The 27,096-nt window shown below is 41.7% G+C and overlaps 1 protein-coding gene across 8 annotated transcripts in view; it reads right to left on the bottom strand.

Moving 5' to 3' along the window:
* The window catches only part of nav2a (neuron navigator 2a), a 104,792-nt gene that overhangs the window by 74,443 nt on the left and 3,253 nt on the right, over positions 1 to 27,096 (bottom strand). For 7 of the 8 annotated variants that reach the window (XM_026177713.1, XM_026177729.1, XM_026177735.1 and 4 more), the window contains exons 2-3: positions 6,423 to 6,540; positions 2,824 to 2,876 (exon numbers count right to left, since the gene is read on the bottom strand). In XM_026177713.1, the coding sequence (XP_026033498.1) occupies positions 2,824 to 2,876; positions 6,423 to 6,540 (171 nt within the window). Of the gene's footprint in view, positions 1 to 2,823; positions 2,877 to 6,422; positions 6,541 to 13,196; positions 13,561 to 27,096 lie in introns of those variants that run through there. The other variant, XM_026177752.1, reaches the window with a different exon arrangement.

Raw genomic sequence — 27,096 nt, 5'->3', positions numbered from 1 at the left:
CATAAACATTCATTCTATGCTTCATCAAGTCCATTAAACACCTGGTCCTGCTGGTTTTAACCACCTGTGTGGCTGTCTGCCAGTCTACTTCCTCAATTCACCCTCTTTATTTTATGGCTGATTGGTGAGAACCAATCAGTCCAGCACACAGAGTAAGAAGAACAGAGGGGACGGGGGGAAATGAACAGCTCCCTAAAAGATAAAATCAAGACAGAAAGCCTTTCACAGCACAATCACACCTTCACTCCCTCTGTGTTCACATCTTGGACACATCATGTGGATGCCATGGGTTTATCTGTGTTTTGAAACATGCCGCATGAATCTTGAATCTCATACGGTGATTCTGGCTTTTGAAAATTGCTAACAGTTTACTTTTTAATTGAAACTACTTTCAACCAGAGGGGGGGGGGGGGGGGGGGGGGTGTCCCATTGAGGTGGGCGCCTGAATGAGACACCCCATGTAATCATGTCTGTGTGTCTCCCTATGTGATGGGCCATCGTGGGATGTTTTAACAGCTCACTGTCAAATCAACACCATCAGTCTGGACTAAACCTGCACAGACAGGCAGGCAGACGACACACGCACACACGCACACACACACGCACGCACGCACACACACACAAACACACAGAGCCTGACTGGGTGGCAAAGGGATGATCTGCCAGTGGGGTTTCTTTCAACAAGAATGTGACAGTTACAGAAACAGGCACTTGTGCGGATAGGCAGCAGGTGAGTGAGGTGAATGCACTACAGTTTATCCCACTGATGGAGCTTATTTCCATTTTTATTCATTCAGAAGCCGAGCTTGAGTCAAGCACTAGTGAAGGGCAGCAGATTTTTTTTCAACAATGAAATCAAGTGTGGTTAAAAAAAAGAGCTCTCTCACTCCTCTAAACACTCTTCTGCTAAATAAACTCTCAGAACCTCTGTGTGTGTTTGTTTTGACAGCACTACGATACACAAAGCAGACATTCTGCATAATTGCTGCGGTTATGCCTACCCTTAGCGCTGTTTGAATGCTTCAGATTCGGTTCTAAAGCTGACACAAATACTGAGACTATACACAGAGAATCAATCACATTCACATACATAGACAAACATGCGCACATACTGCAACATCTGCGGGTCTGCGTGCAAAGTTAAAGCGAGATTTTGACAACTGCTTTCCATTAAACAATTCCCACTGACTGAATGAACACTATAAAAACAGAGAAACAAACCATTTCCTTTCACGCAAACAGAGTCTATGAAGAATCACAACACCGTAAAAGATACACCATCCATTTGGAACCACTTGTTCTGTCTCAGAGGTAAGCTACAATCCTCTCGCTTTGCAAAAGAAAAAGCTGCTGTGTCACATGAGCTGGATGTGAAAGAGCTCTAAACAGGATGTTGATAAGAAACCTACAGAGACGTCCAGACCATGGAGACCAAAATTTCAAGATGCTCAGTTACAGGAGAACAGGTGTAATCACGGCTAATGGGAAAGACCTAACTGATAGCGAAGTGGAGATGGAGTCGAGACCATTTTCAGTGGGAGTTAATAAATGTTTTCAAACGCTTGTAAAAATGTAAAAAGTTTGTATACTCTGTGTTGGTGTTGTTCCTATAATGCTTGTCCAGGATAAACACTGCAACAAACAATGTGCAATTAATGTATGTTTTTCTTAGGTCATTATATTTAATATAAAGTGTTTCACTGATTCTGGTTCTAATGAACTTACTCACGCAAACACAGCCGGACAGAAAAACATGTTCAAATCAGTGATGCTCAGCAACCCCAAGAGAAGAATAATAATTGGCTCTTGCGTGGACAAACCCCTTCTCTGCGTTTTCAGGAATGATAAATGCAGAGCGTACCATGAGCATCATAGTGTGAACCCTCGCTCTCTACTAAAGGTCAGAATTTTACAGAAGCTCTCTAATATATAATTAATTCTGAAATAAATGTAATAACATGGCAGGACATAGGTGACCTCCATCAAAAACGAATGAAATGAAAACACCACCAAATGCTAAAGAAGAACTACAATCAGTCAGAGCAGAATGCCCTCATAAGTACAGTAATATGGCTCCACTGTGGGTATGTGTGTGCAGTGACGCTCAGGGATCAGCTGTGCTTCCACCTCCTTTTCAGTTGTTAAATATGGGTGTGTATGGGTGTCTCCATCATTCTCTCTCTGGTGCTTTGGTAGGCTTCAGTAGTCTGGCTGGTGGCCAGAAATAGTCCCCTCAGCTGGCACACTGTCCCAATTTATGACCCATCGCATTTAGTGGAGGGCAGCCCTGCTTTGAGATGCTCAGTTCATTTCCCACAGAGAGCACTAAACTGTAAAACCGCTAAAATGCCACCAACAGTGTCAAGAAGGCAATCCCACCTATGTACCTTCTAACTATCACTGCAGACAAAAACACATCGTAACTGGCTCTGAACTTTTTTTTAAATCAGTGCTCATATTCTCCATCTGCTTTTACCCCTGAAGATGTGAGGAATGCTGACTTCTTTGGATGTGTATCATGTGTAACATGAAGAGGCAAAACTGGCCCCAAAACCAAAGCTTGCGATGCTTTTAACTGAGAGCCAAATCCAGAAGTCTGAGCCAGAGGTTTCACGGATGACTGCACACCATACCACAAAAGTAAAAATAAATGGGCTAACTATTCACATCTACAACTATTTACCAGGGACTTCTGTGCCGCAGTTTCTAGCGAGGGCCACTTAAGTTGATCAGATGGGACTTCAAAGAGCTGGGTTTGTTTCACACAAACACGCAGGTAAATTTCTCAACGTTCTGCCAAAACAAACTTGGTTGGTCACTTACCATCTGAGAACGGCTCTTGGGACTTCCATTGATATCACCAATCTTCTCATTGGCTGAGGAGAGACAGAAGAGACAGAGAGACAAAAGAAGAGATAATGAGACCTCTTTTCAGGCGTGTTCACTTAATGTAATCCTCTCCTTTATCCCGATGTGTGTGTCCCAGACAGTGACAGGCTGAGTGCAGAGAGCAGAGGTGTTCATGCCAGTGACTGGGATCCCCCCTCTCCTCCTTTCCTATCCCCTCCCGCTGACACATGAAATGCTATCTGGTCATAGCAAATGGGAGCGGGGCCGTTGGGGGCCCAACCAGGAGTGTTGCGCTGCTGTGTGTGTGTGGTGTTGAGAATCCCTCCCGTCCATTAGAAGGCCCAGCCCACAGCAGCTGAGACACAGCCCTCAGCTCACAGCTGACAACTGTGCTAACAGCACAGACTCCTGCATCAGGAGGCACGGTGGAGACTAGAGGGCAGCTACATGTCAGGACCACATCCTTTACACCATACAGCAGCACAAAACACTGTTCTTCCAGTGAAGTGGATGGTTTTGTTTTACAATTCACATATGAAAGAAATGTGTTCAGTTTTAGTGGAAATGACGAAGACTCCTGGGATTACTGGGCTTTTATAAATAGCTCCCATACACTTTGGACTGTGAATTAAAACTGATTTAATTTTCAGTTTATGTTAGTTAATTGGTGGTGTTATCAGGTCAATTAGGTCAACATGCAATTAGAAACTTCAACAACTCCACCCATAAAAATGTAAAACCATACTCGTTTTAAAGTCCTCCTTGGGCAACACTGCTATACTTGTAGTGCTGCTGTTATTCGCTCCATAGGAGTCAAGCTTTGACTCCTTTTACAGAAGGTCTATGGATCTCCTTCACTGTTTCTTAAGATGATGACCTTTAAGCCTGAATTTTAACTTTGGAAAAGAAGCAGGTGATGAAAAAAATTGTTTTTAACATGTTGTATATTTTGTACACACAATGGCGCACAACAGGATCCACTGCAGGTCTCGTGGTTTCTGTTCTCACACTGAAGCACCAGGACAGTCTGACCATGAAGGACAAATTCATGGTGCAAGATAAGTGAATGTTGTAAAACCCAAAAGAGCAAGCATGCTCCTGGTGGCCCTACTGATCTTTGTGGAAGGACACCGATCCCGGAAGTCTGGTCAGGTTTAAAGAGCAGTTGATGTTTGTTTCCTGCCCAAGACTGAGGTCTGTGGTGAAATCACAGGGTGCTCATACAAGTGGTCAGAAGGAGACTTATAGGAAGTGATCTAGAAATAGCAGCGGCTCAGGAAGAGCTCAAGAGGTCAAGATGACCTTCAAGGCAAGGGGTTTTTCACTTTTATGAACTTGGTATTGCAGCATGTATTTGGATACTACCTCTCTCTATGTGCATTTAAAGCACGTCATTTTCATACTGAGAATTAAAATTTGGCATGAAGCAATTCCAAAATAGTTTAGTGCTAACAAGACTATCAGTGATTTAACACTACTACTGTTGGCTTTGGTTTGTGTGCTACCTAAAAATTGTACACTGTAGACACCAACACCCACAAGAGACACGTACTGTGTGATTTTGGGACACACTTAAAACTAAAACTAAAAAACAAACTCACACAGTTTATCTTGTGAATACTGAGCAAATAAATGTACAGCTCACATTCCTGCAGCTGGGCTATACAACAGCTAGATTACTGGAGAAGACTAGAAACAGAGGACAAAGCCATATCTTAATTTTGGTTGAATTTCACCGGACAGATTACCCTCTGAAATATTCATAAAAACAACTGATGATGAAATCGATCTGGAGGCTTATGTGAAAGTCAACCCTGACCTTGAATCTAAGCAGGTCAAATAGCTAAACAGGTGTCATATCCGGCCAGGCCTCTGAACTTTTACGGCTGTTCCAACACCAGCAAGCTGCTCTGGTTTCATCACACTATGTGGGCATGAGGTTTTCCCAGGATACAAGAAGCAGCAGGCAGAAAGGAGGTACAAAACAGGTGAATGGATGGCTCTGGTTGGAAATGATTTAATCTGAGAGCAAAGCTGTAGCCAGCCTGGATTGCATTAACATCAGGTACTTTTTCCACAATGCAGAAACTCAAGAGCCACCTTTCACTTATAAAATTCAGCAAAACTTTCATTTCTTGAGCTCCATAATCAGGTTCACTGCTAATGAATTATTTAATACTAACTGAACAAACACAGAGGAGCAAGACATGGTCCCATGTTACCCAGTCAAAACATCAAACTTTCATAAGAATAAATCATAAAAAACACGACCACATCCAGGCTGGAAAGTAGCATTAGAACAGTTCCACATTCTTGTGTCAGCATTTATGCTTGTGCATATCCCCAAAGCAATATAATGCCAACCTTGCTCTTTAGTCACCATACAGGTGTGAAAACAACTGGATTTTCCTGGAACCCTTTTAACAGACGAAGATTCGTATAACCCAAAAAGACCTATAGTGCTCATTCAGCTTTATATAGTGCCAAATTAAAACAACAGTCGCCTCAAGGTGCTTAATATTGTAAGAGACCCTAGAATAATAGAGAAACCCCCCCCCCCCCAACAATCAGACAAGGCCTTATAATCAAGCACTGGGCGACAGCAGGAAGGAAAAACTAAATTTTAACAGAATGAAACCTCCGGCAGAACCAGGCTCAGGAACGAAGGCATGGACTTCATGACCTAATTTAAAACACAATCACATGCAACAACTGATGTAGTGTGAGAACAGTAAAGGTCTTCATAGCATAAAATGTACAGAATCTGGGTCAGAGACACGGGGGAGGAGCAGGGAGCAGAGTCACTGACATGCTGAATCACCGGTCAGCTGGTGTTTGCCTGTTTTAGCTGCAAGGCTGCCGGCAGATGAAATGACAGGCTGAGGACGGCCAGACAAGATGACAAGGCTGATGATGATGATGATTTTACAGACGAGAGCATGGGTCAAAAACACAGACGATCAGCAGTGGGTTGAACAGCTGCATACTGTGTATAACTGCTGCTGTTGAGTTATAAGCTTGCTTAATTTGATTTAGGATCATAAGACTCTTTGAGAACATAACTGAATCAAAAACATGCTTAACAATACAAACACAATACAAGACATTGGTTTGTAAAGAGCTGAGACAAGGCAAAGCACAAACTTCAGAAAGTTTAAATTTATTTGATTTATATTTATATTCACTCTTCTAACTGTTCTCCTTTCTCTTCTATACATTCTCCCAGTCTACAGACTGTAGTTCACTGACTGTCTATAAATTCATAAATGTTTTCCTCAACAATAGTGTTTTTCTCCTGACTATTGGTCCTTTGTGGAAGTAACTACTTCAGCTGCAAAATCTACTTTATAGTTCAATATTACATTATATAATAGAGTAAAATGGTTTAATCGTATCACCTCAACAAAAGATGAGTTTGTAGTTAATGATGATGTTTGCAAGCGACCATTTATTTGGTAAAGGTCAGCCGTATCTAAACAAGTAATGACGTGGCTCGCATTTTTCTCCAGCAGTCACTTGATCAGAGCTGGCTTCTTCCAGCAGGGCCTGGAATCAGAAGTTGGTTTCCTTACCTACGACCTGTATGATCTCAGCCAGCAGCACTCCGTCCGTGACGTCTGTTTGCAGGTCCTTGATCAGACGCTTGTGTCCTGACTTGGCGAGGTAGTGGTTGGCCCAGTCCGTGTAAATCTGCGGTCAGACACAAACACGAGCACGGTGTTTCAGTTACGTGCCAACAAAAATAAAATTCTGTCCAAAAAAAAGGGCCGACCCTGTCAGGTCGCCCATGTGTTTCAAACTCCATAAACACTTGAAAAACTACAAAAGCTATAAATGGATGAAGCAAATTTACGACTAATAAAATAACAGCATGCTTGAATGGGAGCAGAGTAGCCCTCTTTTCTTTTGTTGGGGGCTCCGATCTGGCATATATCCGCGTGGTATTCAAATTGGGGCCATTGTGCTCAGCCAGGGCATTCATCTCGGAGCACACGGCGGCTGTTTTCAATGGGCCATACTGACATCACTCTCTGGGGACAGAAAAGACCCTTCACTGCCTGGGGGGGAGGAGAGGACATGGGGGGGGGAGGGGGGTGTTGGTAGAGAACGCATCTGAATAATCTGAATAGCTTCCCTCATAATTAGCTGCAAACTCTCTTTTTTTTACTCCCTCTGTGATCATAAGAAGTGAGTCTCTCTTTCTGAGGAGGTAAAAAAAAATGAAGTGGCTGAAGAGAAGTTGTGCAGAAGGGTATTCCTAAAAATGAAGGAGATGTTTTTTTAAGAAATGGATGTGTCATCAACCCATCTTGATATGCAGCAATGTCAAGCTTGTCTGTAAACTGCGCAGTCTCTGTGTGACAAGTGCAACATCAGAGGAGCCCAAAGGGATTTGAAACATGTGCTTCTAAATAAAGACACCTCTCACTCCATGTCTCACTCTTGCATTCATACAAACTCAGGGACCTGCAGTCCACTAAGACATGACAGGGAAGTGTCAATCAGCATGTTTAAGTAACTGTCAGCTTTCTGCAGTAATCTCATTTCACTAGCTGGCTTGACAGCGTTTTTAGTGGATAAAGGTGAATGGCTTAAACATGAATTGAGCTGGGGTTTGGGGAAGGCCTCAGAGGGAACTGGCGGCGGCTCCCAAGCCTGGCAGAACAAAAAGCTTGTAGAACTGGGGTATCCATATATAAATAAGAACCGGAAGGGGCGTGTTTGGAGGCGTGGTCCCGGTCCTGAAATTCAGGCACTTTAACTCCAACTCTTCGTTGCCAAGTAAACTAGAAATCCAGCTTCAGTGATTGGATCCTCCATCTCTTAAACTCAGCTTGGTGTACCCCTCAAACTGATTTTCAGACAGATGTTCCTTCTCTGCTTTGTACAAAGTTTATGCTTTTGATTAATCTTTCTTTTCCACAGAAGAAAAATAATGATTAGTCAGGCTGACAGATTCTTGTATTAAGATAATGGGATGCAGGTCAAGCACAAAGTAGTTTCTGCTGGCATAAATGTCAAATTCCAAAACTGATTGATTTACAAAATCCAGACACACAAGCAAGCAAACTTCATCAGTACACACTTCACTGTGAAATTCAAGTCTATCTGTCAGTCCTCAGTGAGTGCATGGCATTGTAACGGTCAAGCCTAAAAGCACATGCTTGAGGTGATGTGTGTGGCACAGTTGTGACCCTTCTTTCTTTGAATTTGCACTGTAAACAAACCTGAAGCTTTTCTGCCTCGACAGATGAATCACTGCCCTCATGAAGTCTTACAACAGGTGCGAGCACTTCAAAAAGATTCATAAACACGCACATCCGTACACTCATCATCACGCACAAGCTCAAACGCAAAAGGTTTACGATGCAAACACACGACCACACATTAAATACAAAGCGCCTCGGAGAGACATTTTGAAATTACACGGGCTGCATTCCCAAACACAAACGCACAGTTACAACAAAAAAGGTTCTGAGTGACAGGCTGAACTAAAAAAAGCCTTTAAGCTGCTGGATTAGACGATCCATTCACACTCTCAGCTGGTTGTGGAAAAAAGGAAGTGCAATCTTGAAGAGCTTTTGTGTGAATGTGCAAGCGCTCTTTGAAGTAGTTTTGGGCAGGTAAATGGAGGGCTTGGATTGCAATTAAAAACGAGGTGAAATGGGTAGCTGTCATTCACGGAGCTGTAAACCACAGGGGAGGTCAAATGGCCCGAGGGCAAGTGGAGAAGGGGGTATGGGCTTGTCGCAAGGGTAGAGATAAGTTAGCAACAGGTTCCTTTTAAGTCCCGAAAGAGACAACTTTTCAAAACACACTTTATTTCTCTGATGTTTCCAACTCGGGCAGCTCAAGCTTCAAATGCAACAGGTAAAAAAATTTCATTTTAAAGAAAGGCTTGATGCAACTTAGTGCTGCTTTCAAGAAGCAAACTTCACAGTGACCACAGGGATTTTGATCAAAAATGAACATTTTGAACTGAAGCAAATAAATATTTTAATATATATGTGAAAGGTCTAACTTGCAGTACAACTTCACAAAAACACCACCTGGAAGAGACCAAAACAGAGATAAAAGGATAGCGAATACTGAACTTACATTCACCATGTCAACAGAAACTCAATTAAGCATTAATAACAGGGCCATCCACAGTGATGCATCATTTGCTTCAAGTTTCACCCCACTGCTGTCCAACTGAATCAGTCAACATAAGTCAGATGCATCTACATCAAAGACCTCACTCATAACTGGAACTTTGAAATAAACAGGAAAAAGAAAGAATGCAATAATGGGAATCATGTGTGGTAAACCACACATTTATTGGAGCTTCTGTGATCTGGAAGTTGCTTAAAGAAAAAGTGATGGGTGATGAGAGGCAGACATCAGATCTGGGAGGCAATTTAACAGGCTGAATACTTAATGAAGAGAAGTATTAATTCCATATTGATTCAATATCCATCTATCAAACACAGATGAGATACAACAGATTCCGGTTCAGTCTTTAATTTAAACCACTGTTAATAATATATAGACAATTTAATCACTAAGCAGATAAGAAGATAAGCAGTTAACATTATTACAACAGACAGTCCCGTGGCATTATTGGCATTTCTGTGTGTAGCTGGTCACTGAGCACACAGTACACATACCGTACCTGAAAACAAAACATTTCAAGCATCAAAAATCTGTAACTATTGATTTCTAATTTTTAAACATTTATGTTTTTTATTTTACTTGTAAAATCTTTGGTAAGGTCAGGGGTCAAATATGACATGATATTTGGATGCAATCTATAATGTGATATTTAGAATCCCCATATACCAGTATCATTCCCAATGCTGCCAGTACAAACAAAGACACTTATTTTTAAATAGCTCTATATCACTTTGAGCTGATCAGGCAAATCTATTGACTTTAAGGGAAATGTCAGAGGTCAAATGTGAAATATTTTATATTTACCCCCCACCTGTAAGAATTATAGTTTCTAAGTTAGAAGGTTCTTGTCCATTTCAGACCAATAACTCACTAAGTGGAGGACCTGAAAGCATAACCTATTGTGGGTGTCCTCTGAATACATCATTTATAATACTTGAAACAGGGATTTATCATGAAATAAAATACAAATGACACTGTTCCATAAATATGAAAGCATTTACACCAACATAATGACTTACATGTTCTGTATCTCTGGTACATGTATCTGCTAATATCATGAAAACGATCTTGTTAATAACTTTACTTCCCTTGGGAGAACATACTTCTCTTATCTTCCTCACCAGTACCGTCACAGCCATATGTCAACAACACTGTGGCAGCCGGGGATCATGCAGATGCATCTTCTAAGATGGAAAATGGAAAATCCCCCCATTACCCCCTGATGGTAATGGGGGTCGTTTTAGGAGTTGTAAGTTGGAGCTGTGGTAAGGGACGTTCCCATCATCAGAGAAAGCAACATGACACTGACTCATTCACAATGTCACGGACTTACAGAAACTGTAAAATGTGGCCTATCAATTCTACTGACATTTTGCTTTGGGAATATGTCACCTCCATAAACCAAATCTGGGCCTACCGGTAGTTTGCATCTTTCTTTGATATAACAGTAACAATTAGCAGCGCAGTCTGATGGTATTTGGAGAGTTACAGATATCTACTGTTTTTGCCCTGGGCTTAAGGACCCTGGATTTGAAACTACAGAAAGACATTGAGATTGGAGTTGGAGTGTTAACCATCAGAATCACTTAGACACTGTGTCCATCCATCATGTAGAAGTGGTAATCACCAGACGCCCCATGTTACGATATTATCATGATACTTCATTCTAGATATTATTGCAATTTCTAACATTTTGTGACATTCTGAGTATTGGAATAACAAACTGTTATTTATCACCTTTTTCAACTTGGTTAAACTTTGTCAATATTTGTTTTAATTAGACTCAATAAGATTAAGTTATCTCACTTCAGTTATTTGTTTTCTGCTGCAACACTGAAAGCATTTCAAGCACACCAACACTGAAACCTGACATAAATGCTGCCATTATACAGTCAGTCTGGTATCAGTGTGCGATTGTATGGAGTCTACAGTAGATTTTCTCTTCATCGCTTGCCATTTAGTCAAAAGATTCTTTCAACAGTGAGCCATGAAAGCCTGGACCTAACTGCATCATCGTGCTCACATAATAATAATGTTCCCTTTAAGGCTTAAAATTGGAAAAGCATCAGTTCTTCAAAGCCTCTAACAAACATTGATGAGTCATTCAGACTGCTGCATCTTTCCTTTTTTTTTGTCTTACAGAAACGCACAGATCTGCTTCACATCCAGCATCCCTGCTGCCTCAGCTTGCTGAGTCACCAAGCTGGTGTGGGATGCCTACAGAAGGGCATGACGCACACAGGCCATCCCTGCAGTGCTCGGTTGGCCCTGTCAAATAGAAGTTGAGGGCAGCCAGAGCCTCACACTGGGAAGTGTGCCCTCAATTTGAAGGGCACTTTCTGAAAACTGAATAGTTCAGATGCATAAGTTTGGCAAATGTCACTCGGCTGAGGACAGAAGGAGGAGACAGACTGATGTGTTTGTGTACTTCCTGCGGGCATGTTTGCTTATTTCAAACTCTCACGCAGCTGGAGCAAACACTTTTTATTTCTTTTGCTCTTTTATCTCTGTTGTTTGCACTCACTCACTTGAGAAATGATAACTTGTTCACTAAAGTAAACACTGCACTCTATCTAATCTGATGCTTGTCCTCACTCTGCTGCAAGTGACTTTTTTAAGTACCTAAAACTTGGTTATCAACCGTTTTTTTGATCATATTCAATTGAATTGAATTCAGTATTATTTATATAGCACCAAATTACAACAGCAGCCGCCTCAGCACACTTTACCACACATACTGTAATGTGAAGACCCTACAATAATACAGAGAAAACATAACAATCAGACAACACCTCTGATCTGAGCAAGCACTTGGCAAGAGTGGAAAGGAAAAACTCCCTTTTAACAAGAAACTCTCCATCAGAACCAGCCTCAGGAAGGGGCAGACATCTGCAAGTGATGGATAAATGTATAAATGCAGAGAGAAGAATAAGAAACACTCAGTGCATCATGGGAAGCTGTCAGTAGCCTGGGCCTATTGCAGCGTAACTTTGTTTCTAGTGTTTGCATGTTTAAGGACAGTGGGAAATTTTAGCTAGCAATGGACAATCATCAATAAAATTCTATACCAAATTATTGTTATATTAGAGTTAATGGAATTACAGTAAACATACTAAAATAACCACACAGCTATCAGGCTTCCCCTACACACACACTAAAAAACTGTCAGTACTTTTTGTTTAATTTGCGCATTCCAAAAACAGAAGCGTCTAATTTTACCACATGTGTTCAGCAATATGCTCAAAATGTTTTCTTGGCATTTTGGATTTGTATATTTTTAGTTTGGTGATAATGATGCGTTTCCTTTTTTTTCCAACCGCAAAGGTTTTCGAATTGTTTCATAACCGAGAGGTGTGTTAATTTTCTCCACTTGTCGAGGACCATTTAGTCTTTCCACTGAAGTTCAAGTGTAAAAATCACAAACCAGCCGCAATATTTCTCACATTTTCACACAGCATTAAACCACAACACCTGAGGTCTGTCCTTCGAAGCACAGTTCTCACATACGTCGATGGCGCAGCAACAATTATGTTGATAACTTCAGGACTATTACCCTTATTACTTTCAGGGTTCAGTAAGCAACCTAAAAAGCGCTGTGCTTAACACGCCATTATGAACTAATCTACCAACATGAGCAAGAACTTTAAGGAGAATGCAGCAGGACCAAAGCTGCCATAAAGTGCTATCTCTCACAAAAAGCTTTCATAGGGAGCCAGGACTTAAACAGCTCTTGTTATAATTCAGGTAATGGCCCTGAGTGCTGAGTCTACAAAAGACATGCTCTGATAACAATGCTTTCTTCTACCTTTTCAAAAGAAATCTACCTCGTCAAACACAGACCAACCTAAGTTGAAGGCCTCTTCCTGCGACTATTTAGGGGTTTATAAGGCAAAACTAAATCCCAGCACTGAGACTCCATTCATTTATTAAACTCGTAGCATACCCATTTCGGTAAGGAGGAATCTATTATAATTCCATGCTGTTCCTGGAGATCAGTTTCTACCCCTGACATGTCTATTTCAAGCTGACCTTTCCTCTTGCACTCTCTCCCCAGTCTGCCTTCTTAAATCCTGAAGTAAATGCATACTCTCTATCATTTCTTATGTTGTTTTATCTTCACCAAAAGGTAGATAAGTATTTAAAAAAAGCTTTCATAACACCCCTGACACAAGTACTCCCTGGTTTCTTACCACTTTGTAGGCTTCACAGGAGAAGCGGCTGTAGCTTCTGGCTGGCACCCTGAGCCCGCTGTACCCCGCCATGTGGGGCCACAGGTCGATAAACACGAATATCTGGGTGAAGATAACTTCAGATTTTGAAAATCCTTTAGCTTCAAAAAGACCAAAAGATAAGAGCACTTCGTGCGCACTGGAACAGATAAGTGGTCATGCTGTGTGCCCCCCCTCACATACACATCTCTGTGACAACGTCTGTCTGGCTTGCTTGTAGGAAAGGGGCATGCTTTATTCCTCCATAAATGTACTTCTCTCTTATCTCACCGTGTTTTAGTCAGCTTCATAGTGACGTCTCAGACAGTCTGACACTCTTTTAATCTTCCTCTCCCTCTCCCTCTCTCCCTCCCTCCCTCACTGTCTGTCATTCACTGAGTCAGACACCTTGACTCAGTTCCTTCTTCTGCTACGAGTGGAGAGACTGTCAAAAGAAAACTAACTTAGAAACGGAACCTTTTATGTTTAATACTTGAGAACTGTGTTAGGGAGGATTGCTGTGTTTGGAAAAGACAAACAAGACAAAAACCCAAAACTCCAGCGTGAAAGACCGTTAACTGTCAGGCTTTCCCTACATAAGTTACCTACATTATCGGTGGCCCAACCTGCATGTAACAGTTCTTCAATTAAGCCGTGTCTTCTGTTGTACTAGGGGAACATAACTGTTGCTGATTCAGGCAATGAGAAAGAAATCTGATTCTGAAGTTTCCTACTGTTCGTGGTGCTTCACAGCACACCGTTGCTCCCTGTGTCGAAGACAGATTATATAAATATGATGGATGTCTTTGCTCCTCACACTTAATGACAGGACACTTTAGTGACCTTCATGCACACCTGGTGCTGTACTTTACAGCAGGCGCGCACACACACGCACGCACGCACACACTCAAATACAAACACAAAAATACGATTGGTCTCAGGTGTCAGGGGTGGGCTGTGCTACTTCCCAAATCCAGCCATCATCTTATGTCATCAGCAGTGTGCTGCTTCACATTCACAAAGGGACCTCACACCTTACAATGTCACTAAAACAAATACAAACTTCAAGTGTGGGTCTCAGAGCAGCTTCACTAAAGAAACTCTCCATGCTTTGCTTAAGAAAACACATATCTGCACTGCAATGTGCTGCCTTCTACGGGCTTTTAATCTGATGACTTCTAAATCGTATTAAAATAAATAAAGACAAATACATCCTCCAGTTTTCTCTAACATTAAAGACTTTTTGTGGGACAGCACGGTGGCGCGGTGGTTAGCACTATTGCCTCACAGCAAGAAGGTCGCGGACTTGTGAGTGAGAATGGTCGTCTGTCTCTCTGTGTTAGACCTGCAAAAGACAGACGACCTGTCCAGGGTGTACCCCACCTCTTGGCCTGTGGCAGCTGAATTATGCTCTAGTGATATAACATGGATGAATACATGCATTTAAGATTTCTCTTTCCCACTTTTTCCAAAGTAAAGGATGACCTCTTTAACACCCTGAAAAACTACTTAGAAAACGTATTTTTGTGGGTGACCCCTCCTGCTGCCTAGACATGCTGAGCCATATCGATGAGGACTCAGCATCCCTCCGTGCTGCTGCAGGCTGAGGGTGACATGTGGCAACACATCCCCTCTGACCCATTCTGGGCTGGCTAGCAGATGGCTGGTGGGAGATGATGGATGGACTGAGTCACTTACACAGCAATCAAGAAGTGAGGGGTGGGAGTGGTACATAGGGGCATCCTACTTACCCAACAGTGGTATATTTTTCTGTCACTTCTGACACAGTCACAACAACATTCACTGTGAATGCAGGAAACTTGCTCGTCTTAAAAAAAAACAGAAACACAGCACTGGGCAAAGGGAATTCTCTGCACAGCTCTCAGTGAGCACTAGCAGACACAAACAGATGGCTTCTGAGAAAACAAGCATCACAAAGGTGTCCTGGTCTGACAGAAATGACAACAGTCTGCTCTACCAGCTGCTGTGCCATGCCCTGCGCTCTAACACTGAAATTTTCAATGCTTGACCAGTGGGTGGTCAAACAGACTTTCCATAGCAACACTTTATGATGTACTATAACTACAAAACTAGAGGCGAATGCAAGCTTAAGTCAGGGAAGCAATTCAAGAAAAAAAATCAAGAAAAAGGTATATAATACTAATAATACAAATAGTTTTATATGTATTTATCTTTATCTTATTTCTTCTTTTTAAAATAATTATTCTTATATACCAGACAGGTTGCAGTGACCATACTATGAAAAACACCTGAAATTACCTGGAAATAGCAGTAAGTTTTCCCCTTTCCAAACACAAGCCATTCAAACACAAGCCTTCTAAATGTCTAAACATTCCTTTGCTACAGTGGAAAAAGTTTACTGGGTGTCTTTCCCATCATCCGTCCTGACAAACCAAACATAAACGTTTTAAAGACGGAGTACGAGGTGCATGTTCTTCATACAGTAATCCCACCAAACCAAAAACAAACAAAAACAGCACAAAGGCATTTGTGCTGCTTTCTTTTTCTCTCCTCTTCATTAAAAGTGTATCTGTGGCTGCAGCTTTTCCTTTGGTGTCATGAGCAGGATACACTATGGTTAGTTCATGGTCTGTAAGGCCCTTGGCAGCGATCCACTCCATGCCAGTGTACTCACACTGTCCTCTCAAGTGGCTTTAACCCACAGAAAACTGAACCAGGCCAGCTTTAAATAAGCCCTCGTGCCTTTGCTTACTCTCTGTTTGGCACATGAAAGACATGTGGCTTTGTGAGGCATGGAGGCCATACTAGGCACATGTAGACAAACGACTTGGCCAGAGCTGTGCTGTTAAGAAGATAGGAAACAGGGCCAAGAGACGGAGTGAGTATGTGCTGGCACCTGTACTTGTCAAAAGTGATCTGAAGACCACGGGCTGAAAAACATCATCAAGTAATCGATAAAAAGAAAAGAGCATTTGCATCCAGCAGCGAGATCTGTGAATGTACAGAAAGGTTCTTCCAGCATATGAGAGAGAAGTGAATCATGAGTACGTCAAAATTCCCCAAAGTCGTGCACGGCTGAGACGGCACAGCAGTGTCTGCTACGCAACATGTAATCAACATCAATTTTGAGACATGCAGCCTGATGCACATGAGGGCACAGCAGCTGTTATAAAGGCAATTTTGGTAGTGATGTTAGAGCGAAACAGCTTCATCGTGGTCCTTGAAAATCAGCAGATATATGCAGCATCTGAGGTGTGAGCTCCAGAACTCTACAATACCACTGCTGTTGTTTTAACTCTCCTGCATTTGGAAAAACACTTATCCACCATACGATTACTTTTTAAGCCCTGTATAATGTATATTCAACCTTCAATCTTTATACCTTTGAGTCTGATGTTAAATTCCACAGCTTTTTCAGTTCAAAATTGGCCAAAGATTGCTGCTGCTTTCACATCCTTCTATTCAACCAAATGTTTGGGTGCATTATGGTTACAGTGCATGCCATGTACCTGTGATTTCTTAGGATCAGCCACTTGACTTTATCAAATGCAACTAAGTACATCAGTTTTTAAAAGGAAAAAACAGATGTGCTTTGAGTTTACTTATATGAATTTTCAGAGAAGAATAATTTAAGAAGGGGTAGGTACGGCATGCCGTGGGTGCGGTGTGCTATTGAGAGCTTGAGTTTGTCATGCATGGGTATAGCCTTGACGGTGTAGAACATCACAACTATTTGCGTAACTGAAAACAAAAACATGGTTTTACTCCTCTGCATATGCTGGCATGACTCAGGATCAGTATTAAGCACATCATTCTCGCATTTTGATTTATGCTGCATGGGTCACACATCGACAAAAGAATCTTGACAATCAAATAATCAATAGACCTGTTCTATAACAGAGAGAACTATGGACATCGACTATACTTCATAATAAAAAGAAAGGTCATTTTAATTTCTCTAAGTGTGTGCACATGTTGGGCTGTGCGTGCCTTTGTCAGCCCCACTCTATTTCACAAAGGCACATGGAAAACACACAATCCCCCTCCTCATTTGAGTTGTGTGTAGGTTAGCAGTGTGTAATTAAGCTAGCCCTCTTATCAGCTCATCTCAAGGCTTTGGCAATAACCTCCTCTGCTTCCATCTCCCCTTCCTCTCTGGGCTCACAGGAGATCCAGATAAGGAACAAGGCTGAAAAAGAGAAAGATGTGGAGAAAGACAGAGAAAAGAAAAAGAGTGTGTTCTGTCCGCTTCCGTCGTTACGTGTAAACTCAACAGGATGCCTATTATCCTAACAGACTTTTATTAAATCTGCTGCTTCCTACTTTTATCATATACATCAGTCATTACACAGACCCCCCCCCCCCCCCCCCCCCCCCCCCCCCCATTTGTTTGCACCACAGGACCCACCTGCACCTGACCGGACCTGTGTTTTATCTCACTGTCCCAGATGCTGTTGAATTTTTACCATCTCTGTGCCATCATACTTATATGACACCAAACAGTAGGCAACAAAGCCGCAAGCAAACCTGATTTTTTCCCCCCCTTAAATGCTATAAAGGGGAACACATACACACACACACACACACACACACACACACGCACGCACACAAATGTGCTACACAACTCAGTTTAAAGCCTTAGATAAGCCTGTTTTAACTTTCCATGCAGACATCAAAGTGAAGCTAGTATCAGGTGAGGGGAAATCAAGATGCATGCCTTCAGCATTTTCTTCTGATATTAAAACGACCGCCACTAATCCACTACAGCTAACACTGTAGCTGCGGTAAGGTTTTGGACTGATGAGACAAGCACTTTTACTGACACATAAACACAAAGTGAAGAAAAAAATGTTCTGATGTTACAGCTTCAGGGAAGGACGTGAATAGAAAGAGCTGTCAACAACAGAGAGAAGCCTACATACTTTTCTATATGCACAGTCAAGAACTGAAATGCATGGTTTTCTGATTTCATATGGGTGGTTGACCTTTGTCATGATCTGGAAGTGTTCACCCTACCAGTTTCATGGTGAAATTGTTCTGCTCCCAGCGGCAAAACATCACACTCATGTTACGTCGTGCAGTTTCCTTCCTCAGAGACACCTGCCTCACACTGAGGAAGACTGTTGCTTGCCCAGCCAAACCAAAATATAAGCCATTTGTAGCAGGTCTAGAACAACCTGCACTGAGCAGAGCTGTAGCAAAATACAGAAAAATCCACAAATTAAAAAAGAATCCAATTGCAAGTTTGAATCCCGACTGGGTGCACCGTTGGAGATCCAGGGAGAACAGAAGAGCTACTGCTTGCTGGAGCCCCAGCAGGTCTCTGTATGCCTGGGAGGGGGGGAAGGAGCTCAGTCCCTCAAGTTTCTCTCCACCCACTCTGGGACATAGGAGGAGGGAAAAATAAAGGCAGGAGGTGAAAGGCAAGAGGCGCTCCGCGGCTTCTGCTGCCGCTCTGAGAGGCAGCCAAACCAAACGCGGTGGAGAAGAAGCAGGAGAGGATTCCCCCTCATGCTTGGCCCACAGCAACACATTGTGCTATTCCTCTTCAATGGACTATTGGTCATATGGGGAGGGGACAGCAAGAGAAAGGGACAGGCCTCTTAACCTTTCTAACACCCCTCCCCCGACAGTCTACCCCATACATGACAAAAAAGTGAGCACAAAAGACAAAAAAGGGATGATCAGTGCTCCCTTGATAGCAGTGGAGAGAATAAATAGTGAGAAGTGCAGAGCCAAAGTCCAAACCACGTAAAGCTCAATGCTAACCGTAAGTTTTCTATTTATTATTTCTTTAACCGGCTCCTCTGCTGCCTGTTAAATTTTTTTTTTTTTTTAAGCCAAGTTTTATTTTTCCCAACCATAGAAGGAACAGTCCGCTCTCTGATCAGCCGTCACCCGCAACACACTGCAGCAGCTGCATGTGTTTATTTATGTGCATGCGTACAGTGGGTTCATAACCTAAGCATTTATGTATGTGTGAGTGTGTATGTAAGAGTCCACAGTACAGGATGCCCTGCGTTTGAGCGCGTTCCAACCCCCTGTGCACACACGCCGCAACCACCGACCACAAATTACAAGCTGAATTTGAATTTTGGGAAAGGCCCAAGATTTACAGAAAGTTCCCACAGTAGGGGGATGCCTGATCGCTTCCAGCAGGCGGAACAAAATGCTTTAAGCTTTATGAAACAACAATAACACTGAAACCATGAAGACAGTAGAAAGTAATGAAAGAAAGGGTTTGCTTTTCAACGGCATTTTATACTGCCAAAAAAGAACAGAGATGCAGCTTACAGCCGTCCAAGGCAGGTTTTCTACTCGGTGACTGAGAGGAAATGTGCATTTTATGTTTTCATATTCAGAGCTCAAAAGCGCCGTAAACTTGAAGTCAACACAATCAACTGTCAGTGGCTTTCAGTTAAAATAATTACTCTGTACATGATTGAGATTCAAGTTTTGACTTGACCCTGTAATTGTGTTTGTTCCTTGCTAGTGATAGTGACACCCATCACAAGTGTTTTGCATAAAGAAAAAAGAAAAACAACAACTGAAAAATCATGACAATAAAACCGAGGGTAGCTAAAGACTGAGTTAAATATCAATATGTTATTCAAATCACAAAGTTAATGATCTTATTTTAGTGCGTTAGTTTGCAATGAAGGCAGCACAGTGGCACGGTGGTTAGCACTGTTGCCGCACAGCAAGAAGGTCCTGAGTTCAATTCCAACATCAGGCCAGGGTCTTTCTGTGTGGAGTTTGCATGTTCTCCCCGTGTTTGCGTGGGTTCCCTCCGGGTACTCAGGCTTCCTCCCACCGTCCAAAGACATGCAGCTTGTGGGGATAGGTTTAGGAGTGAATGTGAGTGCGAATGGTTGTCTGTCCCTGTGTGTTGGCCCTGCGACAGACTGGCGACCTGTCCAGGGTGTACCCCACCTCTCGCCCTATGACAGCTGGGATAGGCTCCAGCACCCCCCGCGACCCTGAAAAGGACAAGCGGAAGCAAATGGATGGATGGAGCATGCTAATTTACCATTTGAAGGCAGAAATATGTATACTAACAGCCATTAAAACTGTGACTTCACAAACCAAAAGTCAGCCTGCAGCACAATGATGCCATTACTATAGAAGTAAAAGGCTCGAGATACATGTATTTCTATAAGGATAGCTATCTATAGCCCCTCGTCCAGCTTAATGGGTTAGCTAACAAAGGCAAAATGGCTAATGCTAAAGCTATCTTGAATCCAGAGTCAACCTAGGGTCAAAGCACTTAGGAGGAAAATTATAGAGGTGAATGAAAAATTTAACAGAGTCTATGTCCTGTCTTCTGAAGCTACCGAAAATTACGTTAATAACTTGTAGCAGATTTTCTTTGGTAAGTTCAAATATGTCAGGTAAAGGTGGGTGTACAACGGCTCATTTTCATTTGATTATTTATCAATGAAAATAATAGTAGCAGAGCACTTTGTTTTCAGTATTTCAGTGACAGAAGAACCTGTAATAGACTGCAGTTTGGGGGAAATTATCAACTTTAATACTTTCTTTTATTATGAAAATAACATTTTGTATCAGAAAAAGCTGTCAATTTTAGAAAGAAAACTGAAAATCGAAAAAAAAAATTGGAATTGTTGCTTCTCTAACAAATTGTTAGAAAGTTGCTGATTGTTTTTATGTTGTTCATGAAAGAAAAGGAACTGAATTTAGGGGATATGGACACACACTGACAGTACTTTAGCAAGTAGCTGCACCAACATGTTAAAAATGTTCATGTTGTATTTGTAGCTTTTTAGCTGATTATCAGATGGTTCCTATTCTTTAAACAGGCAAAAACACTGCAGGCATCCTGCCTTTTCTATGCTATAGTTCAAGTGATAACCACCACAAAAGAAAAGCCAATCAACACAGCCTCCCACACCACTGAAACATCAGTCTCCTACTACACGTAACTGGCATTGATTTAATGATATTCTGGCTCTACAAGCGGAGAATGTGTCAGCATTTAGTGCTTCTGTTTAACTGTTTTAGTCCAAGTCTTCAACAAGCTCATTAAGTGAAGTCACAGTGAATGGGCTGAGTATGGTCCTTTCACAGTCCCAGATAAACCTTAGTGTGTCGGGGACAATGGGGATAACCCCATCATGGAAGGGTCTTTGTTTTGGGGGACCCAAACCTCTGTGTTCTCAAAGCCTGGGGAGGAAGACTGCAATAATAATGGGGGTGAAGGGGTGGGATGGACCTGCTGCCTGGCTGTGCTGTTCTGGATGGAGGTGATTTGGGGGTGGGAGGGATTGAGGGACATACGGACTTACTGGAGAGGCACCTGTGGAAATAACGGCAGATTATATCCTTTCTCTCTCTATAGCTTTGACATTGTCTTGTGTCTAAACAAACTAAATACCTAAAGGTTATTGCAGGTACAAAAATTAGGTAATCACGCATCATTCATTTTTTCTACTTCTTTTTCTGCAAATAAGTGAGTAAGATAGGACACTACAACCTAAGAGTGGTGGACAACTTGACACCTGGGAATGTTAAGGAGATTAAATCTCAGAAGTGAAGTCAGTGAGACACTTGCCTATGCTACAAAAACAAAGCCCTTAATATAATCAGAAGCAAAGGTATCTTGAGGAAGTAAAATGTCTTTTTCAAAAAAACATTTTTTTAACCTAAATTCAGCTTTTAAAGCACTGTCATGTGGACAGATTAACTCTTTGATGGCAGAAAATGGCATGAATGTGTGCTGGGGTGGCTGTAGCTCAGGAAGTGGAGCAGGTCATCTATTAATCAGAAGGTTCGAACCTTGGCTGCTCCGGCTTGCATGTCAAACTATCCTTGGGAAAGACACTGAACATGTTGCTCTATGATGATTCACATTCTGATGATTTCATCACAGCGTGAATGATAAATAGAAAACACTAGAAAAAAGTGTTTATAGGAATGGATGAATGAGACATGTTGTGTGAAGTGGTCTGAGTGCTTGAGTAGAAAATCTATATAAGAACCAGTCCATTTACCATGTCTCCCCACAGTAAGACACCATACAGGCAGACAGATGTAATACCTGCTAAGCTTTAAATGAGTATTAACTACAGTATCTTACACATTTACTAGTTTCAATTGTTGAATTTAAGGGTATGACGCAAGCATAAGAAAATTACATTTATAACATATTAACTGGGCACAGTGCTGCACTCAACATAATGTTAAACTCACCTTCAGTTTGTTCTGTTCGTATAAAGCAAAGAAAATGTTATTACAGTTGTCTGGTGTCCCATTACAAACCTGATTAGAACAGTTTGGATCCAAGGATGCCATCTGGGCCCATCTACCACAGCTACCAGCTGAGGCCACCTTAGTGATGTCTTATTGATGAAACAGCATCTAAACACACCAGACAGCCCAGTCCAGTCACAGACTGGAAAAGGTTATCTAATCCAGCAAAAAAAGCACAAACTGTTCACAAGTCATTTGATATTCTTAAATAATATGTAATCCCTGAAGGGAGGTTAACTGTTTAAGTAAAATAGATTGGTTTATTCATGCATGCTTCGGAGCAGGTGAAGCTGGTGTCTTCAAAGTTACGGTACTTAATGTGTTAAGGATCTGGGAGAGGCTTCTTGAATGACAGATTTACAGCCCAGCTCCTGGATTCAGCATTTATCAGCAAGCCTAAACCAGTCCAACTGAGTAAGCCCAGACATGCAGTACAACACACACAAACACAGTACAACACATACATACTTTCATTGTGATTCTAGCCAGGTTGTAATCAGAGCAATAAAACGGCATGAGAAACTCCCTGAAGCTGGATGGAGAAATCCATGCTATCGTCTTTTCTCAAGCAGGCAGTGTCTACAGAAAGCCAGGCAATATTTCATAGTTGTTTTATGTCTATTTACACTCAACAATCACATCAAACCCAGAGCACAGCTGAGAACCATACAGACAGATGGTGATACGCTTAACATTTAGGAAATACAGTATATACAATACATATCTAAATATTTGGCCAAAAATGTAACTATCTCTTCCAAATAAGTGCGTTAGATAGAACATTAAACTTCCCGTTTGCTACTTGCTTGATCATTTAACAGCACCAAACGTTACTATAACACCAGATCTCAGAAGTGAAGATTGTGAAAGAAGAGTCAGAGCTGAAGGGGAAAACAGCCTTAAACACAAACATAAGGCTCTAAATGCAAAAAGAAGCAACCTATTAGCAACCTTCTTCGTTCATTCATTCTAAGCTTTTCTTAACCGACAGTGTAGAGCGGGAGGAGCATGGATTAAAAAGAGCTTGTGGAGATTTAATGTACACTACCATTTTTTACATTTCATTTGAAACAATCACCTCACAATCATGCTTACACACCTAATCAATTACCAAAAACACTTTGACCCTCTGGGGATTAGAGAAAATTCAAAATAAATTCAAACTTCTGTGCCTAATTCTTGTTTTTTGTTTTTTTTTTAAACATCATTGAAGATGCCTGGCCTGGAAAAAAAAACCCAGCACAAAATACCATGATCTTCATGCCCATGATGAGTATATGTAACTTTTGGCCACATATATATGTATATGTAATCTACTCAACAGGATTTCTGTGCCGTCTCTTCATATTATATCAAAGTTCCAATTTTTCCTAGCTTTGAACATGTAATTTTTCTTTGTACGGTTCATCTGTTTAAATCTAACACGTCGCATCAAACTTTCATGACCATCATATGTCATTGGCTCCCTGCTGGCTCTATGGATGTCATAAAGTTATCCAACAGAGTGTCGGTCCAGCAAGACCCTTGGTGCGATCCTCTGGGGAGGGTGAGCTCAGCCCTGCTGACCTCTACCTTCGTTTTCTACGTCGCCTGCTGCTTCCAGACTGACATGAAGCTGATTGTGTTAGTCTGAGCACTCTGCCGTGCAGATTCCTCACGCGGCGCCACCCACCATAACCCGCTTGTCTGCACAAATGGGGTCCTTGTGACAACTAACACAAGGAAAGCAGAGAAGGAGAGAAACCAAAGTGAGGAGGGCACCTTGGAGGGAGATCAATGGAAGGATGTTGACTCAGGAGAAGCAGATGCCCAGTCTTAATTAATATGGTTATGTCCTCAGCCATGACCTCACACAGGAAGGACAGGGGTCGACCACACAGGAAGTGGAATCTGATCGAGATGCATTAGGCAGAGATGAAGTCATTACAACTGTAGCCAACTGTCACATGATCACATATATGCTTGAGAAAAAATACTGCAAAGAAAACACAAAACCATCATGGTCATTTATCGATAACAAAAACTGCTCGATGATTTTACAGCTTCTTGCTGTCTTGACTGTCATTTTCCCACACTCTACGTCAAATGCAACTTTTTGATTATTTAGTTCCTGATTTTTACCTGAACAGTTCTACTTCTTACTCTCATACAGTACATAAGCATGAGCACATTTATTCTAACAAGTAAACCAGGCCTGAAAAGCTCCCACATGCAACATTTTTAGATAAAACAATATTTAATATTCATGAAATTATAAATGAAATCAGCACTTAACCTAAACACATACACTGCTCGGTTCTTTATCTCTGCACCATTTCACACTGACAAGGTGCTCAGGGACCTATTGGAGGACAAGCTGCCTCCTCATTTCAGATAAAAGCCACACATCCCAGTCTCAGTATATCTGACCGTTTTCAGTCTGTGCCTAAAGCATCTGCTGGTATCACAGCTACTGGGTTGTTTCAGCCCAACCTGATAAATCTGCAGGATGACCGCCTCTGTGTTGTCTGACACAGGACACACACAGGTGGCGATGCAGCGCTTGCACTGGCTTCCTCCTCCCTCACAGTGATAATGAAATGTGTGATTGGCTACTGGTTGAAAACCTCTTATCTCAAACGTGTCAGCTGCCAGGAATTAAAGAAATCCACCTCGGTTTCCAGACTGACAACAGTGACATCTGAAACCACAAAATGATAAAGTGTATAACCTGAATTCATGAGGATCACTCACAACACCTAACAAGACATGGCCCTTTCTCCTGGACTCATTGTCTGAATCCTGCAGTGTGTTGAATTCTCTGTTATTCCTTTTGAACAATGAAATCTACAACAAAGAGTCACTCAAACATCCATAAAATTTAACTTCCACTTGCAGTGCCTTCTGTAGAGACATATGTGTATGTGTGGCCTTTTGTCATGGTAATAAAAAAGAAGCAATATAGTCACCCAGCACCCCCACCCAATCTGACCTGCTCTAGGCAGGCAGGAAGACATTAGCAATCCAATGCAGGATGACAGTTTTCTGCCTTTCACTCTCACCTGCTGGGCTGTGTGTTAAAAAGGCTTAGGTTGGATGTAAGCACCATAAAAAAGTCATTACTGCCTTTCACAGGATGCTGATGAGAGACCCAGCGTATGAGAGGGGTCAAGTGAAATGGGCTTTAAAGGTTGATGCTGACATTTACAGGCCAATAATGCTTTTATTAAATATTTTCTGCATTTGTTCGATTGCTTTCACTTGTCCTGTTTCATGCTTAAAGCTCTGTGTAGTATTTTTGCTTCTTTAGAATCAAAGAGCTTGAAAATCTTCCAAACTAACATTTACACAGCATAACTGAACAGCATAACTCTTTATATCTGGAAAACAAACAACTGTTAGTCAAATGATATACATATGTGTATGTGTGTGTGTGTGTGTGTGTGCTTGCATATATAATCTCTACACTTTCATCACCATCAGTCAGTACCTCCCGTTTAAAGGTCATTTAATTAGCTTTGTATACGTAATTAAATTGCTTCACACATGTTACTTGATACATATGTTTGTCAGTCATGCAATGGACTCAGACTCAATTTTAATTTTGAAACTGGAGAAAATGATAATCTCTGGGATTTATAGATTTTTATGAATGGAAGGAATTACATTAACAGAGCCTTGTGTTAGTAATGTATCTGTTACCATGATGATTTAATATCTAAACGAAGCTCTTTATTACCAGCCCCATAAAATGAGGGCCTGTCTTAATTGTAGTTCGTTGTTTGTTTCCACACTGTGTTTTGAAGTGATTGGGATTCAGCTCACAGGCTGAAATGAGCTTTTGTAATGAGTCTAATAAAGCCAGTCTTTACAGACAGTCTGCCTTATGCCTGCATCTGGAGAGATGCTTATTAAGATAGTAGCTCCTTATCACACTGGCACACAGACAAATCTCTCTGTGTGAGTGAGCGTGTGACTATGTGTGTTTGTGAGTATGTGTTTTTAATGCCTTATAAAAGGACTACGTATGCTGCACATTGTACCAAAATGTATTTTTCAGGATCTCCTGCCGCCAGTGTGACTTTCAAAAATTCTTGGTTTGAACCTTTACCCTTTGAAAGCTGTAGCTGAGAATTAATGAGCTGGCAATAATGAACAATTAGATTACAAAGAGGGAAAAGAGGGAATGGGGGTGGGGAGCAAAGAAGGTAGAGAGCGAAGGTGCTCAGGGTCAAAACTGAGGCATTTATAATGAAAAGAGAAGCAATGACAGATGCCTTCAATGACAGGAATAACCTACATTCACACCCACACGATTCATGGTGTCTGCGGATGGAAGAAGGCGCAGGAGAAAACTCAAACACCAGAGGGCAGTAGAGTATCTGTTCAAGGCAAGGCGCTCAGGAATAACAGTATGGGAAAAAGTTAAAGGTCACAACAGCTGAACAGCAGTCATTTCTTATGATGTCACACATTAGAGGGAAAGACAGTACACACACACACACACACACACACACACACACACACACAGAAAACAGCTTCAAATACCATTCACACATTTCCAGACTATCACCTTCACATCAGATTCAGCAGATTGTGCCAGACTCCACTCACACACAGCACACACACAGACTAAGCACTATCCTTAGTA

The sequence above is a fragment of the Astatotilapia calliptera genome, chromosome 1 (genome assembly GCF_900246225.1).
Source record: "Astatotilapia calliptera chromosome 1, fAstCal1.2, whole genome shotgun sequence".
Lineage (NCBI taxonomy): Eukaryota > Metazoa > Chordata > Actinopteri > Cichliformes > Cichlidae > Astatotilapia > Astatotilapia calliptera.
Note: the sequence above shows the minus strand (reverse complement) of the source record. Positions and strands in the feature narration are given on the sequence as shown.